Consider the following 19,665-nt stretch of genomic DNA (forward strand, 5'->3'; position numbering starts at 1 on the left):
CATTAATAGCTTAAAATTGCACTAAAACTCTTGGTACACCGTGTATAAATTTATGTTAGTGTTTTGGGGATTGTGATTTTGCTAATGTTGGTGCTTCTTATACCTAGATCGTAACTCTGCTAGAGTTTAGTAATGGTTTTCAAGAGTTTCTGTGACTAAAAAAAATCATCACTCTGGCCACTCTAGTTATTAATCTCTCCTAATTTACCTACTCCCAGAATTTACCTGGGCCTCAGAAAACAGTCAGCCAGCTCCTTGACCTCTCCTGGAAGCTTTCTCTTAGCTTTGATATAGGATTGGCCTGAGCTTATACTCTCCCAGCATAGCCATCAGAAAAGGACTTTTGTGGGGCAAGGCTTACGTATTTACATATAGTACTGTGTAACTGGCAGAGTGCCAATTCCAAGCTGTAGCAGTTCTGTCATCTTTTCCTATTCTGAGTATAGTTTAAGGCTCTTTAGTTTTAACTCAGGCACATTTGCCTCAGTAATGCACTCACTGTGAGTACTGCGACAATTAAAAGAACAATCCTCTTGGACAGTTAGCGTGAATTATAAGTGGTGAGTAACAGCCTCTTGCACAACTGTCAAATAAAAATAAGGAATTGGATTATTATTCTAAGACTGCTGGATATTATACAATAGTCAGACCGCCCCCTGTCCATAACAGCACTAAGATATTCTCTTTTCCAAGATGGGGAAAGGTATGAATAGAATCGTGAAGCATCTAAGTGGACTTAGGGATCAGCTACACCAAAGCCCTCATTTTAGAGAAGAAAGTGGAAGTCAAAAGATGTTAGACGTCTAAAGTTAATCTGCCTTCAGTTGTACAGATAGTGTCAGGTTTGAGATTTGAACTCAGGTGTTCTGGCTCCATATCCAGTGCTTCAGTGGTCTGGTGCATTAATGAGTAATATGGCCAAATCTGAATATGATGAAAATCATTTGTGAAAATAATGTTACAAGCCACCATGATTATGCGTGTGCTTTTAATTGTCATCTAAGTTTATTGATATAGTAAACCAGGCAAACTGGCTTGTTCCGTCACATTTTTGTTGTTTTTAAGTCTTTATTCATATATTTTGTTTTTACATCACCTTCATATCCAAATACATCCTTCATTTCTTCCCTCCTTAGAGAGCCATCCCTTTTAACAAAGAATAAAAAAGGGGGAAAAATTGCAGTTGAGAAAAACTAACCAACCCATCAACTGATTCTCTGTGTATATGTGTATACATATACATATATATATGTATATGTATATATATATATATATATATATATATATATATGTCTGTTTATATGTATTTTCCACACCCACCTTTCCCCACCTCTGCATTAAAGGGAAAGAGGTGCATTTTTTCTTTTCTTTGGAGCTAAACTCGATCATTGTGATTATGTGGCCAAAAGATAATAGGTTTGTGAGCTGAGTAGCTAGGGTGGGATGGAAGTGCCCTATGAATTTATGAAACAGCAAACCTAGCTGACCTTCAAAGCTATCAAGTTTATGACCTTGGCCTAAATTAATACTGTGCTCTAAGTTACTTAGCCTAACATCCCCCTACACATACACACTTTTTGGAATATCCTAAAATACGAACTAGTGAGGCATGCTGTGAGGAAACTTTTGCAAACTAAGAAATTTGTTTTGACTTGTTATTTTCTCCTTTGTCTCCCTCCCTTTTTCCTCCCTTCCTTCTTCCCAGGGTCATCTCCCTGACACTATGTTCAACCGGGTCTTACCGGGCCCAGTTGCACCAGACAATAGCAAGAAGCGGGCCCGCAGGGTACGGCCAGACCTCTCCAAAATGATGGCCCTCATGCAGGGTGGGGGCTCTGGACCTCTGTCTTTGCATAGTAACTTCCAGCATGGTAGCAGTGGCCTACAGCCTGTGTCATCACTGGGTCACAGCAGTGCCACCTCTACATCTTTGCCTTTTGTGCCATTTGTGATGGGAGGTACAGTCTCATCCCCTCATGTAGACTCCAGCACAATGCTTCATCACCAACATCACCACCACCACCATCACCACCACCATCACCACCACCCAGGCCTGAGAGCTTCTAGCTATCCTTCCACGCCAGCTACCACCACCTCTGCAGGCACAGCCCTCAGGTTGCCACCGCTGCAACCTGAGGAAGAAGAGGAGGAGGAGGAGGAAGAAGAGGAAGAAGAGGAGGAGGAAGAAGATGATGACTTATCTCAGGGCTACGATAGCTCAGAAAGGGACTTCTCACTCATTGATGACCCTATGATGCCAGCCAACTCGGACTCCAGTGAAGATGCTGATGACTGAAGTCCCAGCATAGCCCCCACTGCTTTAGTGGTTGTCCAATTTTTTTCATTCACTCTGGCCCTTGGACTGTGGAGAAAGAAAGGGGCAGGAGAGAGGTGGGAAAACCCAGGACTCGGGGAGGTGGAAAAGAAAAAGAAAACTTGTACCTAATTGCTCCCAAACGAGAGGATTGGGTGGGCAGGGGGAACTCATCAAATAATACATAACCACTTCCTCGTTTCTGGGGAAGGAACGGAGACTGGAGCGCTGGTGTGCTCACTTACCCCTTCCCTGGACACCTCCATTAACAACAGACTGTAGCGCTGGCCCCAGCCTCTGGCAAGAGCCTGTTCCTGCTGGAACTGTGGATACAGGCTGGAGGGACGGGAACTGTTACCTTCCTTCCCCTTGGCATTAATAAATTTAAGTTAATCCTTTTCCACTCTTCCCCAGTGCTGTTTTTGCTCCTACTTAGTGTAAAATGCTAATTGTTTCCAGCGAGGTAAGGATGCTCCTTCCAGGCAGACATCAGCCATTTCTTTCCCAAGTCAGCTAGCTAACCCAGCCGGGGGCTGCCTCTGCGGCTCTGACAGGAGACGTTTCCAGCAGGTGAATAACGGGGCAGCCCGGTTCGGCTCGTCCGGATGACAACCTGTTCCCCAGGTGGGCGCAAAGCCCAGATTCCCCGTGCCTTTACGGCCCTGGTATCCGTACTCGAGCCGGGCCAGCCCTGCCCCTTCCCAAGGTCATTCCTGAGTGCTGTGATTAAGACACGGACTCCACCAGTGGGAAACATGATGTCACCGCCCTGTGGCCGGCCTCCCCCCGGGCCGGGTTTCCTTATCTTGGCCCAGCTCCCCCTTAACCATTTTATGATTTCGCCGCCCAAGCAGACCAAGCTAGCTAGGGCCAAGACTGCCTCCTCCCCTCACCGCTGCCCCGGGATCGAAGCGTGCCCACGCGCCGGGCCGGCCCCCTCAGCCTGCGGGGACCGAGCCGGCCCAGGCCTGGAGGGAGGGGAAGCTAATCACGGGCGGGGCCCTCCCGAACGGTCCCCGGCGGAAACCGCGGTCTGCGGCCCGCTCAGCCCTAATGAGCCGGGCGACTTCCCAGCCTGCCGACCTCCTCGGAGGGGCGGGGCCTCTAGAGGCCCGCGCGGCCGCCGCGGAACGCGCGCCAGCCCCTCACGTGCGGGGCGGGGCCCGCGCGGCCCCTCGCAGCCTCGCCGCTCTCCTGAGTTCCGGCCCCCTCCGCTACCCGCTCGTAGGTGCTCTGGGAGACCACGTGCAAGAGCGTGGATGGAGCGGGCGCGTCTCCGCGCGAGTCACGTGAGGGTGCGTGCTCGCGCGGGGCCGAAAGGAGTTGCCTAGAAAACCCCGCGAAAATCCGGGTCTTCCGTCTGTTGTGAATCTAGCGTGGGGGGGTTGTCTTTGTTTTTGTTTTTGTTTTCTAACCTACATACGCCTATCCTAGCAACCTCCGGGGGAAAAAATAATTGTAACTCTCTGGAATCCCGGAAGAGGAAGGAGCCCCCCCCCCCCTTTTCTCGGAGTCTACTTCCGGGTCACTAGGAGAGCGCAGGATTCCGGGGCCGAGAGCGGGCGGTGAAGCCGGGACCTCGCGTGATTCTCGGAGCCCAAAGAAGAGTCGCTTCCCGGGGCCATGGCGGTGACTCTGGACAAAGAAGCCTATTACCGGCGGGTGAAAAGGCTCTACAGCAACTGGCGGGTAAGGAAGAGCCCGTAATAACCCCCGGGGAGAGCCTTTCTCGCCATCCCATAATGCCTCTGCCTCTCGGCGCCCTTTTTTCTTTTCCCGGAGGGATTTCCTCCGATTCCGTTCCCTTCCCTGCCCCTTCCTCGTTCACCGCAGGCGGCGTCGGGCGGCGGAGGCGGGAGCCCCATCGCGGGCGTCCTCGGGCCGCCCCCACCATCTTCCCGCTGGCCGGCCGCGAGTCACGCACCATAATCCTCCGAGGCGCTTCCCGCCCTCTGGCTCCTGCCAGTCAGAGCTCGAGCCTGCCCTGCCTCTGCTGCGGCGGGATTCACGCAGCCTCCCTGACCGCGCCCCCGCTGCGGCCCAGCCTGGGGGGGCCGCGGGGGGGGCGAGGCCTCGGTCCGAAGGGGAGGACCCTCCCCCAGCCGCCGAGGCGGCCCCGGGGCTGGAGGTGCCCCCCAGGCGCGGAGGATGCCCGGGCTCGCGGTCCGCAGGGCTGCTCACGCGTCCTTATCTCCTGTGTCTTACAAAGACCGGGAGTCTTTCTGGTGGACTTGAAAACGCGAGTCCAACTGGAGGTTCGTGGCAGGAATTCTAGAAGTCCGCCCTGTGTTCGGTGAACAAAATAGCCAGGAGGAACAGTGATTACAGGGGAGCTTCAGAGAAGACTTTGTGCCCGAGTCCGAGTCTGGAAATGACCGTTCATGTCCCCTATCTCAGTCTGGAATAGGAGGTGGCAGCACCCCACCCCCTCCAGAAAGGGGGCTAGTTAAATTTTAACTCAGATTTGACTGTCAGGCTCAGTAAGTTTTACTGTGTGGTACTGTCTGTGATGGAGCCTTTAAAATGAAGTATTTTCGTCTGTATTGCTCGTGAACATCTGTAGTTAGTAAATCAGCACGAGAGAAAAATATACGCGTAGAATGTTGTCTTCGTTTGTGACTTATTTGCTAAAATAGCCTTAGATTCTTGTAATTATGCTGGTGCCTATTTTGATTGCAGAGAAAAAGTCCCTAAGATGGGCACTCTGCAGGTCCACGCTTCCTTGTGAAGCTGCTGTTTTCCAAATGTTAATTTGGATGGAAGTAGGCTTAGATTGAACTGTCAAGTCTGCACCTTTTTTTCCCTCCCCGCTGTGGTCAGATTGGGTATGAAAGTTGTTTCCAGCGTCAGGTTGTAGGTGCCTGGTTTTCCTGACTGTGAATCAGTTCATTGATTGTGCGAAGGTGTGAAACAGTCATTGAAACTTAGCCTCGCTGCTTAAAGTGAGACATAGAATCTGCCATGTTTGGGAAATTGGTGGAAATCCGTATGAAGATGTGGAGAAGGCTATTGATTATTAATGTCAAATGCTGTGTTTAAATCAGTACGTTATAGGCTTCTGCCTAGAGTTTTCCTGTTTCTCTGAAAGTTGTAATGATTTGTTTTTACTTTCTCACTGTTTACTTGGTAACAATGTAAGTGTGATAGATAGTATCATTCACAGGAGATTGAAGCATGTTAGATGCTAGATAAAGCAAGGACACCTTAAGATGTCAGCATCTAAATTGTATATAAGATGTATTAGTTTGTTAAAATAGTGGCCCAGTTACAGTTTCATTACTAGAATTCTGGATGCTTTGTTCATTTTTATAAAAGTTAATAAATGAATACATTCATCTTTCATTTGCAGAGCTTTCTGTATATATTTAGTTTATCCAGAATACTTTATTCAGGTTCAGCATGTGTAGAGAACTGCAGCAGGCCACGTAAAGGTAGAAGCTATGATCTCAATCTTAAAGAAGCTTCTGGTCTAATAGCTGTTAATACACATTATTACATGATTGGTATTATTGGACAGTTAACAAAACAAAATCTTCTATAAGGTCTGAGGGAGAAAGTTACTACCAACTGTAAGAAAAATGGACTTCTTCCTGGAATAAGTGATAGTGTCTAAAGTGAATTGTAAGGGATGGAGTATGCACAGTTATCTAGATAAGCTGTTGTTTGTTTTAATTTTTTCCTCCACCCTATTTTTTTTTACAGAGTTAAGATGGGTAGTGACATTCTTGTACAAGCTCCATGTCTTGAGCTTCTAAACAATCTCTAAAGTCTTCAGAGAGGGCTGAGTGACTAAAAATTAACTAGAATGAGCTCCCCAACGATTTGCTGCTGTTAAGCATACTTATTTTTCAATTATATGACTGGTCTTGGTGACTTCCAGTGTTTCTTCTACTTGGGGGCCCCAATAGTGCCCCATTCGGGGAATTTTAAAAATCTTGTTTTTATTGTTATCTTTTATTCTTAAATCACCTTCATCCCAAATATATTCCTTCTCGAGCCATTTAGTATCCCTTGTACCAAAGTTTTGGGTGTTGGTTTTTGTTTGTTTTTTAAAGAAGAGATGAGTGTAGTGACACAGACTTGGCAATCCCTCTACCAAGGATGATGTCTTTGGCAGATCTTTTGAGCTGCTGTGGATGAAGCCACTATCACGTGTCCACACTAAATCTGGCATCAATAGGGTAAACCCCAAGGGACCACTAGGTTGCCTGGGTGAACTAGCCCATGTTGGAGCAGAATAACTCCAACTTACCTTGCCACTGAGTAGTGGAATCAGGTCCTCGAGCAGCCATTGATTAATAGGCAAGATGGGAAGACCTAATCTTTATTTTTTAAAAAGAGGAAAAAAAGAATTCTAAAAACCAATCTATCAGTTGTATCTGACAGTATATGCAGTATTCTACACCTATAGCTCCACCCAAAAAAAGATGAGAAGTACAAATAGAAAAGGTACTGCCGCACTGTGTCCATTTAGGACTAACTCTCCTATAGCAAATCAGTCGACTTCTTGTGTCAGTTTCTCCATGCTTTAAGGCAGCGCTACATTAGCTGTCACATTGCCTAGCCAATTTTGAGGATATATATCCCAATCTCAAAACCAAAAAAAGACCAACGTGGTCTCTTTCTGTCTTTACTTGCTGCAGGGAAATTTCCTACTTCAGTACTCAGAGGATTTATGATTTCATCAGTTTAGATACTCTCGTCACCAGTATAGACTGTAAATTACCACTACAATCTGTCTCTTAGAAAAAGACAGTTATCAGAGTTAAAAATGTTTATCACCACACGACCACCCTTTTGGTGATGAGCCTCAGTTTAGTGATCCTGGCATTCATGTCACAGACATATTTTGTCTCCAGCTTGAGCTAGAGCTTACTTAGACTTTACCACAGCCTTCAAAAACATACCACAATAAGGTATGAAAATAGGATTTACTGAAGGACAGGGAAATTTCCGTTAATAGTGAATGTAAACACATTTAAGTTATTAATATGTACCAAACACAGTGCGTAAACATAAAAAAGCAAGACACTCCTTGTCCTCAAAGAGTTTACATTGTAATAAAGGGTGATAAAGCATAAGTGCTATTGTAGGGTAGATGACAAGCGGCCACAATCTTTTTAGAAAAAGGGAGGGGGGGGTGTGTTATGTATACCTTGATCAGTTTTTTAAAGCAGTTTGTCTTAGTGGCTTTTGTCTTTATATCATAGTTACTTCCCACCTCCCTCTAAAATTAATCTTTTGTGGCAGAAAAAACAAACAGAATGTCAAATGAAGACACCTTAACTGACCATCCTAGATCAGTTTTTCAAAAAGTCGTGAAGTGATCCTAGATCTCTCTGGAAATCTGAAAGATGCTTATCAAAAGTTCTACAATGAAATTTCTGGTTTCCTTGGTCCTGGAAGTGTTATCCCTTCTGATTTGTTCAATAAAAATAAGACAGGAATTCTAAAGATTTTAGAAGATGGTTATGTCATGATCTTTATCATAAATATTTATTTGGTTATTATGTTGGCTCATTTAATTTTATGTACATGAACATACATCAAAAAACTTTATGGAGAATTGCAGGTAATGTGATGTATATTAGGTGATAAAAACCATGAGTACAGTCATTTCTGTTGTTTTAAAGTTGGATGTGAGGTTTTTAATCAAGAACATAAACCCTTGTCACAGACATTTCTTTGAGAAAAGGACACAGCAGACAGTGCTGGAAGTGCTTACACGTATTTCAAGAACATCCAGTCCTAAATATCTGATTTCAATGTAAAGAGATCCAAACTACCAAGCATTTATTAAGTACCTACTTTGTGCTGAGCAGCCTGCTAAAGATAAAGCTGCAGGTGATAAAACAATCTCTGTCTTCAGGGAATTTACATTCTTATATGTTGCATGAATTTAAAAATATATATATTTATTTATTTTTAGTTTTCAGTGTTCGCTTCCGTAAGATTTTGAGTTCCAGATTTTCTCCCCTCCTCCATCCCAAGACAGCATGTAATTTGATATAGGCTTTACTTACACATTCATATTGAACCTGTTTTCACATTAGTCGTGTGAATTAGAATTAGAACCAATGGGAGAAACCACCAGAAAGAAGAAACAAACAAAAAAGGAAACAAAAGAGCAAATAACTGGCTTCAGTCTGCATTCAGATGCCGTCGTTCTTCTTCTGGATGTGGACACGTCCTTTGGAGTTGTCTTGGATTCCTCCATCACAGTTAGTCATCGAACCTTGTGGCAGCTTCTGTGTACAATGTTCTGGTCCTGCTCACTTCAATCAGCATCCGTTCATATAAGTCTTTCCAAGTTTTTCTGAGATTTGCCTGCTCATCATTTCTTAAAGCACAATAATACTCCATTACATTCATATGCCACAACTTGTTCAGCCATTCCTCAACTAATTGGCATCTGCTCAATTTCCAATGCTTTGCCACTACAAGAAGAGCTGTGATAAATGTTTTTGTACATGTGGGACCCTTTCCCATTTCTATGATCTCTTTGGGATATAGACCTAGAAGTAGTATTGCTGGGTCAAAGGGTATGCACATGTTAGCCCTTTGGGCATGGTTCCAAATTGCTTTCAAGAATAGTTGAATCATTTCATAACTCTACCAGCAATAAATTAGTGTTCTGATTTTAACATATCTTCCCCAGCATTTATAATTTTGTATGGATATTTTTATATGTTACTTGAGTTAAAATCCTCTTTAATTCAGCCTATACATGTATGAAAAACTCTTTGGAAGCTCTTTGCAGGCAGTAGCTTCTTTGGGGGAGGAATGGGGTTGTCTTTCTTTTCCTAGTACCTAGGACAGTGCATTGCACCGTCCTAGTACCTAGGACAGTGCATTGCACCTAAGTACTTTAAAGTGATAGTCAGCCCCAGTTGATAAATGGTCAAAGGATATGAATGGGCAATTTTCAGAGGAAGAAATTAAAGATATCTATAGTCATATGGAAAAATGCTCTAAATCACTTTTGATTAGAAAGATGCAAATCAAAACACCTCTGAGGTACCACATCACACCTATCAGATTGGCAGACATGACAGAATGGGAAGATGATAAATGTTGGAGAGGATGTGGGAGAGTTGGAACACTAATACATTGTTGGTGGAGCTGTGAGCTGATCCAACCATTCTGGAGAGCAATTTGGAACTATGCCCAAAGTGCTACAAAAATATGTATACCCTTTGACCCAGCAATATTGCTTCTAGGACTGTATCCCCAAGAGATGCACAAAAATATTTATAGCAGCTCCCTTTGTGGTGGCCAAAAACTGGAAATCAAAGGGATGCCCATCAATTGGGGAATGGCTAAACAAGTTGTGGCATATGAATGTAATGGAACACTATTGTGTTATAAGAAATGATAAACAGGAAGACTTCAGAGAGGCCTGGAAGGTCTCATATGAACTGATGCTGAGTGAAAGGAGCAGAACCAGGAGAACTTTGTGCACAGCAACAACAACTGGTTGACTTAGAACTTCATTGCAATGCAAAGACTTAAAAGAAACTTTCCAATGGTCTTCTAAGGCAAAATGCCTTCCACATCCAGAGAAAGAACTATGGAATTCAATTGCTGAATGTAGCAGATCGTTGTTTTGTGTGTGTATTACGTTTTGGTTTGTTATATGATTTCTCCCATTCAATTTAATTCTTCTACACAGCATGACTATAGTGAAAATGTATTTAATAAGAAAGTTTGAGTAGAACCTACATAAAATTGTGTGCTGTCTCGGGGAGGGAGGAGGAAGGAGAGAAAAATAATAATCTAAGTTATATGGTAGTGATTGTAGGACACTGAAATAAAATTAATTTAAAAAAAAGTGATAGTTTCCGTTTTGTTACACCATAAATAAAAAGATCACTAAAAGGAAGTCATATTCAAATAATTGAAAAACCAGTACTGATCCCAGTGAACAGATAATGAAATATGTCTGTGGGCAGAAGCTAGGACCTTCCAGGGTGGAGTGTTTGTTTTCATTATCAGTTCTGGTCACCTTCAGATACTTTTGCTTAACTGTTTTTCTTTGTTAGATGGGAAGCTTCCATTGGGAAGGAAGGTCGTGAAGGAGGAATATTTCTAGAAATAACTAAAAGTGAAAACAAAAGACATTGATATAAATGGAGATACCCCATCCTTTTGTAAAGTCTAAATTACAAAATAGCAATATTTAATTAATCAAGGGTATGGACAGGTGTCTTTTGGTTGACATTGTATCACAAGGAAATGTATCTAATACTCTTGGATATCATTAGGTCATGTGAGTTTTCTTCTGAGCCTGAATTCTTTCTAGGTTCCAACATCTTCTGTAGAAAAACATTCAAAGATAATCATTTGAAAGGATCAGACAGTAGTTAAGAATTTGCTCCCTGGTATTACAGCATATTCTGTGATCCATGGAAACTTTATGAGAAATAGGTAATTAATAGAGATGAAAACAATCTGCTGAGGTTTGTTCCCATTCCCCACAGTCCAAGTTTTTATCTTATAAGTATTTCCTTTTCATCTGTTAAGTCCCAAATAATTTTACAGTACCATTTAAAATAGTTGGACTTAATTGTACTCCTGTGAGTTTTTTAAGTTGTCATTTATCTTGAAATTAAGAGAATAAATCCTCCCTTGATGCACTTGATTAATTTTTTGGCTATCTCCAAATTTCAAAAGAAGTTTCTCAAAAGAACTCAGTAATTGAGTTGTAAGGAGTCTTAATGTTGTAAGGAGTAAGTGAAAACATTTTATTATACACAAAGGTGGTGGCTAATACAAAATATTTAAGTATAGTAAGATATTTATGAAAATACCAGGATTATACTATCTGCTATTTGCCAAGTACTGTGTGCTAGGTACCAGGGATACAAAGAATGAAGCAATCCCTACTCAAGGAGCTAACAAGTATGAATATATAGAATCAGTACAAAGAAGATAGAGGATTAGTAATTGGAGGAATAAGAAAAGACCAGGTTGAAGGTAATGCTCAGACTATAATTTGAGGAAGTGATGGATTCTGTGAAGCAGGAGTAAGGAGTGTTGACCTTAAAATTTCTTTAAAGAAAAGGCAACAGGCTAAATGCATACATTTTATGATTTAATTAATTAATCAATTCCCTATTAAAGAAAACGGTATAATGCATTATGGAGCCAGAAATGTTCTGGCTACCGATACAAAGAATTGGGCAGCCTTAAATATGTTTTAGGACAAAGAAGTGTTCTGTGTCCTTCAGATTTATGATCTCCATAACTGACTGACTAGACCATTAGTAAAGGAATTTCTTAATTGCATAGGTTGTAAATACAATAAGATAACGGAGTTTGACAAAGTTTCACATAGAAATTACGACCCAAGATGTCTGTGTTTTCTTTACCATTAACATGCCATAACATAGTATATGTCTACAAATATTAAGATATGAAAAACGTCCCATTATTCAAGATAGTGTCTTAGGTTAAAGGTCTCTTAAGGAATGTTAAGTCAGCCCTGGCAGGCTTTTGTTGACATAGGAAGAGGCACCCTCTGAGTTTGCTTGAGAGAGAACAAAGAGATTATTCCAAAATTTTATATCAAACATTATCAGGAGAGCATTCAATACCTATCTATGAAGAATCACTGTCAGTATGAGTAATATGGGACCAAAAAAACTAAGAAAAACTGTCCTATTAAAATTCTGTCAAGTGCTTTCTGTTTTAGATACTACTTTTATCATAAGATAGAGTTATAAAGCTTTATACCATGCAGCTCAGTTTCTCCTTCTGTGCTTGATTTATTTGCCTTCTTATCCTCCAACCACTTTGGCAGCTAGGAGCTTTACAGTGAAATCAAGAAGACTTGGGGAGATAGGACTTTAGACAGCTAAGGGGTCAGAATGGCTTTCTTTTTTCCTTGTCCTTCTATAACATGGACACAGAGATAAAGGAAGGCGGGGGGTCTACTAAATAGCTGTGAAATCACAGGATCATTCTCTTCTGTCAAGAAGCTCTGATTATAACAGGAGGAGCTGAATAGATGCCAAATGGGGGGGAGGGGGAGGATTGTTTCATCTCCTTTGTGGATAAATACCTAGGTTACTGTTTTCTTCTCTTGGCAATGAACAGTTGAAAAAAATTGAGTGACCAAATACTCTGCTCTTTGTCTTTCAGAAAGGAGAGGATGAGTATGCCAACATTGATGCCATTGTTGTTTCAGTAGGTGTTGATGAAGAGATTGTTTATGCCAAATCTACTGCCCTTCAGGTAAGTAGGTGGAACCATCAGAGGTGGGATGAGCAGAGTTTTTAGCCTGGATACCATTGTCCGAATTCAGATTTAGTCAGTGTGGAAGGGGAAATGATCAAAAGGTTTGGGGGGGGGGGGGGGGGGTGAAATAAGAATGCCATCGACAGTGACCTTGAGTGTTGCTCTTGGCTCTCTTAGCCAAGGGCAGGAATAGGCAAATATCCCATGAGTATCAGCCATCCTAATCATAGTAGGATGCAGTTAGCATTCTTTATTGAATAAATCTTCCATTTCTGCCTGAGTATCTTGACTTCTCTTTTCCCTTAGACGTGGCTCTTTGGTTATGAGCTAACTGATACCATTATGGTGTTCTGTGATGACAAGATCCTCTTCATGGCCAGCAAGAAAAAAGTAGAGTTCTTGAAACAAATTGCCAACACCAAGGGTAATGAAAATGCAAATGGTGCTCCTGCCATCACACTGCTGGTTCGAGAAAAAGTAAGAAATTAAAAGAATTTATTGCAAACATTTAAGTATTTAACATAATGAGAGTAATGCCAGCAAAAAAACAACCCACCCACCCCCCCCCCCATTTTGAGGGAATTCAAAGAGAGAGTGTTGGGTTGTGACATTAAATTCATACCTTGATGAATATTGGGCATTATGACAATTCTTTTCTTGAACTTTTAAACTCCTAAATCCATTTGTGTTATGTGCTCCTTCTCCATGGAAACTGGCAGGAGTTTCTTTGTTTAATGTTAATCACCACGTGTCTCTCTGGTTAACTTAACATACCCATGGTATTCCCAATACTTCGGCATCTGTTTTGTTGTTGTTTGCATTTGAAGCCTTTTCACTGCCTCCCCACCCTTAATCATCTTCTTTCTCGACCTGTTATTCATTTATGCTTAGTAATAAACCTGCTTAGTCATAGCTGTCTTCAAACAGTATGGGCCTTTATTTCCCTTTCAGTTTAGGTCAATCAAACCTACTGTAAAGAAATTAATGCTGAGCCCAAGTTTGGCTTTTTGGTTTAGCTAAATGCAGCATTTATATCTAAGAACTGTTAGAATGATCTCATTTTTCTGTATTAATGATAAACATCACCTCCCTTTTCCTGTTGCTAGAATGAGAGTAACAAAGGCAATTTCGACAAAATGATTGAAGCCATTAAAGAGAGCAAGAGTGGCAAGAAAATCGGGGTATTCAGCAAAGACAAATTCCCTGGAGAGTTCATGAAGAGTTGGAACGACTGCCTTAACAGAGAGGGCTTTGAAAAAGTAAGAGAATTGATGAGTGACCGGAAGCGGTAGGGTTAAGAAAGCTGAAAGTATAAGGATCGTTCCATAGGGTTAGGAAAAGTAAATTCATTCTCAAGCAGTAGGGTACTGTACTTCATGTTTTTGTTTTGTTTTGTTTTCAGGAAGTGAGACACTTATATTTTTTTGGTCAGAATAAGATTAATATTCAAGGACCTCATAAATACCAGAAAATCCTTTTGACCAAGAAATTGACAGTCTTCTTGCTTAACTTTTGGTGACTTGTTTCCTCTGTTCCGCAACTCTTTTTTTTTTAATCTAGAGTCACTTTATGTTTTATGGACATAAGTAATTTCTTCATGTTTCCCTGGTATGGTTTAGCAAAAAGTTTTTTTCTGACCGTTTTTTGGAAGTTTATCCAGTCAGAGAAGATAATGTGTATAATAACTTGTTAGCTAATGAGATTTTTTTCTTGTTACTGCCACTTTAGATATTTTCAACAAATATTTGAACATTTAATGCGTAAAAAGAGCTATGCTAGGTTCTCTGCCTTTAAGGCTCCTTACAGTGCTAAATATAAGATCAGAACACAGTCCCTAGCCTCACAGATCTTAGTATCTAGCTGTACCTCATTAATAGTTTTAATAGAGTATTTCAGGTTACATATTCCTTTGTCCACAGATCGATATCAGTGCAGTTGTGGCATATACCATAGCTGTAAAAGAGGATGGAGAGCTTACTCTGATGAAGAAGGCGGCTAACATCACCTCTGAAGTCTTCAACAAATTTTTCAAGGAAAGAGTCATGGAAATTGTTGATGCGGATGAGGTAACTGTGGAAGAGACATCACCTCAGATGTTTTTGTTTGTTTGTTTTAAGTAAATGAGGGACAGCTAGGTAGTATCCTGGATAAAGCACCAGCCCTGGAGTCAGGAGGACATGAGTTCAAATCCAGCCTCAGACACTTGACACTACTTACTAAGTAGTAAGAAAGACACTAAGTGACCCCGGGCAAGTCACTTAACCCCAATTACCTTGCAAAAATAAAATAAAGTAAATGAATCTTAAATAATTAAGAAGATATTTTGCTACAGTTTTCTAAGGAAAGCACATCCTTCCCCCCCACATCCCATTCTTTCTCTTGCCAGGTCAGTCTTAAAATTATTTTGTCCGGTGATGCTGCTTAGAAATTCTCTAATGCTGTAGAGCAAAGTGAAATTCATTAGAATCATGTCACTCTAGGGTAGAGGGTAGCTGTGCGTTTGTTTTCAATAGTGAAATGTCTTACAGATCTAACTTGGGTCATTTGTTAGTGGTGTGACTGTCACTTCTTTCAAGAACAGTTGCCAGTAGAAATAACGAGTGAGAAAACATCTAATGTTACTGAGCGTTTTTTAACATATCTGGGAATTCCAGATACTTAAACTATAATTTCTTCATTTTTTCTTGAGTCTGTTAAAAAAAAAATTCCCAGGATTTAAACCGAAGACATATTCTGTAAGACTGGGATATTATTTTTTGAGATTTGTATGCCATCAGGAACCATGTTACTGCGGTGCCACCTCCCACCCCCCCATAATAAAGGGTCAGATAATCAGGATAACCCTATAATTGTTGCCTCCTTCCTGGATGTATTGTAGAAAGTTCGTCACAGCAAATTGGCTGAGTCTGTGGAGAAGGCCATTGAAGAGAAGAAGTACCTAGCTGGAGCGGACCCTTCAACGGTGGAGATGTGTTACCCTCCCATCATCCAGAGTGGCGGCAACTACAATCTCAAGTTCAGTGTAGTTAGGTAAGCAACTGTCCTTTAAGACACTGTCTCCAGCAGTCTTACAGTTGTCAGTACCCTTGTAGCTGCAGCCGGCAGCTCATCCCCCCATTCTGAGGGAATTGCGTTCCTTTCATTTCACAATGGACTGCAGCATAAGTGGCTCCTTATCTCCATATTGCTGGACTCAATAATTAGATTTCAGTCAGTATATCTTCAGCTTCCCTAGAGCACTATAAATTATACAGTGCTGAGCTTTAGGTCACCATTGCACTTTCAGCAAAGACCAAGGAATATACTGACTCTATGTTATATATACTGTGGGTACTAAGTGATTTGCTGGCTTCAATAGTATCTTGGTTTTTTATTTTGGGTCTCAAGTGACAAGAACCACATGCATTTTGGGGCCATCACCTGTGCCATGGGTATTCGCTTCAAATCCTACTGCTCCAATCTTGTACGAACGCTGATGGTAGATCCTCCCCAGGAAGTCCAGGAGAATTACAACTTTCTGCTCCAGCTACAAGAAGAGCTGCTGAAAGAACTGAGACATGGTAAGGTTTCTGCAAAAGATAGTTAAGAGAAAATATACAGAAACGTTGGCTGTGTCTTTTCTGCATATCCTTAAGTCTCTATTAGACAAACTGATCTCTAGTTTTAATTATTGGGAGAGTGGGGAGCATATTTAAAATGCTTATAAATCTATTTTATGAAGAGTTAAGAGATATTTTTCATATTTGTAGAAATAGCATGTTTTGATGTATATCGCTGATTAATTCCCATATTCTATTTTCCTCAAAATTAAATGTTTCACTCCCAGAAAACCACTTTCTTTTTCCCTTAATTGGTTTTCTGCTGATCTGCAATTTAAAATCTGTCCTATAAATACTACATTTCTCTTTGTTTCAGATTATTCTCATGGAAATTAAGGGAGCTAGTAGGATTTTGGAAGGATCTGTCCATGGGAAGAAATGGAGCTTTTATAGGAGAGAGTCTAAATTCTCTTGTTTGTTTTTGAAACAAATCAGAATGAATCCAAGACTGACCTAGATGCTGTTACAGTTCAGAAAGTAGCTGCTTGGTGACTAGACCTGCCATTATCCACCACCTCTAGTTTTTTGCCCACCTATTATTGCTAAAGCCTGCTGACCTCACTTTTCTAAGATGGACTTTGAGAAAAACTTAGCAAAGACCATGTTATTGTTTAGTCATGTCTGACTCTTCATTACCTCATTTAGCAAAAGTACTGGAGTGGTATACTATTGTATTATCCAAGTCATTTTACAGATGAGGAAACTGAGGCAAACAGGGTTAAGTGACTAGCCCAAGGTCACGTAACTAGTAAGTTTCTGGGACTAGATTTGAATTTCCTAAATCTAGGCCCAGCAGTGGATAGTATTGTGCCACCTAGCTGTCCCTTAGTAAAGACCATGAGTGTTATAGCTTAAACTATGTCTTGGTTCATCATTTCATTAATCTAACTAGAGAACACTCAGATTTGAAATGTCTATTCTTTCACAACTTAGATAAGTAGAAAAAAGGGAGGTTATGTTGTCCTGATTATAAGAATCTTACTTTGAAATATTTTAGACTTTATAGTTTAGTATGATACTTGCCAACTCCCACTTGCCCAACCCAGATTTGGTCTTCCTTCTTAGAGGTTGAAAAGTAGATAAAGTTTGCTGTGTGAGATTTTATACTTTTTTGAAAGTTAATCCTTGAAGTCAGGTGAAAACATAGCCAGGACAGCTTTGAAAGTTCCACGTTGAAGTTATTACATACCTAAAAGGAAGAGATTTCCAATTTTGTATACAATCTTCTTTCTCTTTTATGCTTTATATATGGATATACTCAATTTATTTGATGTTTGTTGGGTTTTAATTGTAACTTTTTAAAAGGCGGGGCCAGGGGAGGTCCATGAATTTTTTGTAAGTCACATTTTCTTAGACTTTCCTCCTCCCACTTGCTTTGCCCTTAGGTGTAAAGCTATGTGAAGTATACAATGCTGTCATGGATATGGTCAAGAAACAAAAACCAGACCTGCTCAACAAAATCACCAAAAATCTTGGGTAAGGCATTCTGTAAGACAAATATAATTTTGAATTAAAGCTCTTCTGTGGGCAGTAACTAATAGAATCATCCTTTTAGGTCAATCTATGACTAGCAGAAATAATTTCAGGGGGCCCTTCACACTGTATTCTAAGCAGTACCCTGTAGAAAATATTCAGTTAAGTTCTACTTTTGAAAAATTCTAGGCAATCTTCTTAGATGAAAGCCATTCCAGGGTACATACTTGTTCTTCCTGGGCCTCTGAAAGATGAGAAGAAATGTGTCAGGCTGTACCAAGTGCTGGCTCAGTTGGCTGCCAGGGCTTGAAAATCCAGTTACCAGCTTGTCACAACTGGATCGTGTGGCCTAGTTATGGGTGAGTGAAGTGGAGCTTAGTCTACCTTCATGGCCATTCTAGTAGCATACCCCTAACAGTTTCTGAGAGCCCAACTGGGTGTGGGCGTGGGTATATGTGGGTGTAACAGGAAGAGAGAGCTCCTGGCTTTGATTTTTGGACAGCATGGTAAAATTTAAATGTTTGAAAGGCTTGGGCACTGGGAAGCACAAAATGGGGAGGGCTTGAGTATAGGGATAGGAAACTAGTTTAGGTAAATTTTTTTTCTTACCATCACCAGACTAGACGTAAAGAGCCTAAAGGCTGTGAACCCTAATCCCACTTCATACCTGATCGACCAGTGTGGATGAACCTCGTGATAATGTTTGTGGTTCCTTGCGTACCTATAGAAAAACTAAGAATAACATTTTGTTAGTGCCCATGTCATTGAAGAGTTGTGAGAGCTAAGTCATATTTGCCAAATATTCCATATTTAGATGTTTTCCGCTTGTGTTGAATTCTGACTTCACTTCTTTTATAGGTTTGCAATGGGAATTGAATTCCGTGAAGGGTCCTTGGTAATCAATAGTAAAAATCAGTACAAGTTGAAAAAAGGTGAGGCATTGCAACATGATGGTTCTTTCTAAAAGTATCTTCCTTTTTCCCATCTTGCCTCTTCTCTGTAAAATTTTTGTTCTTCATTGATCCCCATTATTGCTCTTTTAGGGATGGTTTTTAGCATCAATATGGGATTCTCAGATCTGACTAACAAGGAAGGAAAGAAACCAGAAGAAAAAACCTATGCTCTTTTCATTGGTGACACAGTTCTTGTTGATGAGGTGGGTGTTAACCATTTGAACCATTGGTATTCCACAACTGTAGAAGTAAATTTCATAGGTGGGTCTTTTGTGATGGGTGAAATCTGAAATAACTGAGGAAACAGAGGTTCAGGCTTCTAGATTTATTAAGCAATGCAAGGCAATTGTATAACAAGTCAAGACCTGGCCTCGACTTGGCATTGGACCTCAAATACAGACATTTTTATGCACTAAAAAAAAAAACAACTAACAGGATATAAGATTAGGTAATGTTTCTAATTGGAGGAAAGATTAGGAACTTTCTAAGCTGCAAGGGGGAGAACGAACAGGTACAGTTCCCTGAAATCAGAAGCCCTTCTCCCTTCTCTCAACTGTGTGTTCAGTTAAAGGAACCACTAACTGATTAACCAGTATGGGGCCAGTTTTGAGATAAGACATGGATTGCTTGAAATACATAATTGTGAGAAAACTTCTATCAGTCTTTGGATCTGACTGGGTTTCTGGTCATTATAACTCAGGTTCTTAGTTAAAGGTCTTTGAGCAACAGGTAGAGGTGGTCCAGCTTCCCAGCCACACAGGGCTAGGTTTGAACAATGTAATAAAGTTTTCTCACAGTTCCCATAGTTAAATAGTTTTCTCACAAGGCAGAAATTGGAAAGGAGCTAGATCCAGAATGGAGACATCAGATAGACTTAGTATAGTTCACACAATTCTCTCATTGTTCACATTATATTAACTTGTTGTCTGAGAATGAAGTGGTAGGTCAGTATCCAAGGAAAATGTTTGTGACTGAAATCAATTAGCTTTAGGGCCATACTGCTTAAGATAATGAATTCAGCCAATATCTGTTAAGTACCTATGGTGGATTAGGTACTGTGAATACATAGCCACAAACATTAATCTTG

General features: G+C 41.0%; 2 protein-coding genes across 6 annotated transcripts in view; both read left to right on the plus strand.

Moving 5' to 3' along the window:
• CHD8 (chromodomain helicase DNA binding protein 8) overlaps positions 1-2,712 on the plus strand; it is a 57,997-nt gene extending 55,285 nt beyond the window's left edge. For all 5 annotated transcript variants that reach the window (XM_072624071.1, XM_072624075.1, XM_072624074.1 and 2 more), the window contains exon 38: positions 1,706-2,712. In XM_072624071.1, the coding sequence (XP_072480172.1) occupies positions 1,706-2,296 (591 nt within the window). In that variant the 3' untranslated portion in view covers positions 2,297-2,712. The remainder of the gene's footprint in view (positions 1-1,705) is intronic.
• An 800-nt stretch (positions 2,713-3,512) lies between these two features.
• Positions 3,513-19,665, plus strand: part of SUPT16H (SPT16 homolog, facilitates chromatin remodeling subunit) — a 30,136-nt gene continuing 13,983 nt past the window's right edge. Inside the window, exons 1-10 of the mRNA XM_072624076.1 lie at positions 3,513-4,003; positions 12,458-12,550; positions 12,860-13,030; positions 13,660-13,812; positions 14,473-14,619; positions 15,432-15,583; positions 15,941-16,113; positions 17,538-17,628; positions 18,484-18,557; positions 18,669-18,781. Coding sequence (XP_072480177.1) covers positions 3,938-4,003; positions 12,458-12,550; positions 12,860-13,030; positions 13,660-13,812; positions 14,473-14,619; positions 15,432-15,583; positions 15,941-16,113; positions 17,538-17,628; positions 18,484-18,557; positions 18,669-18,781 — 1,233 coding nt within the window. The 5' untranslated portion in view covers positions 3,513-3,937. The remainder of the gene's footprint in view (positions 4,004-12,457; positions 12,551-12,859; positions 13,031-13,659; positions 13,813-14,472; positions 14,620-15,431; positions 15,584-15,940; positions 16,114-17,537; positions 17,629-18,483; positions 18,558-18,668; positions 18,782-19,665) is intronic.

The sequence above is a fragment of the Notamacropus eugenii genome, chromosome 7 (genome assembly GCF_028372415.1).
Source record: "Notamacropus eugenii isolate mMacEug1 chromosome 7, mMacEug1.pri_v2, whole genome shotgun sequence".
In the NCBI taxonomy this organism is placed as follows: domain Eukaryota; kingdom Metazoa; phylum Chordata; class Mammalia; order Diprotodontia; family Macropodidae; genus Notamacropus; species Notamacropus eugenii.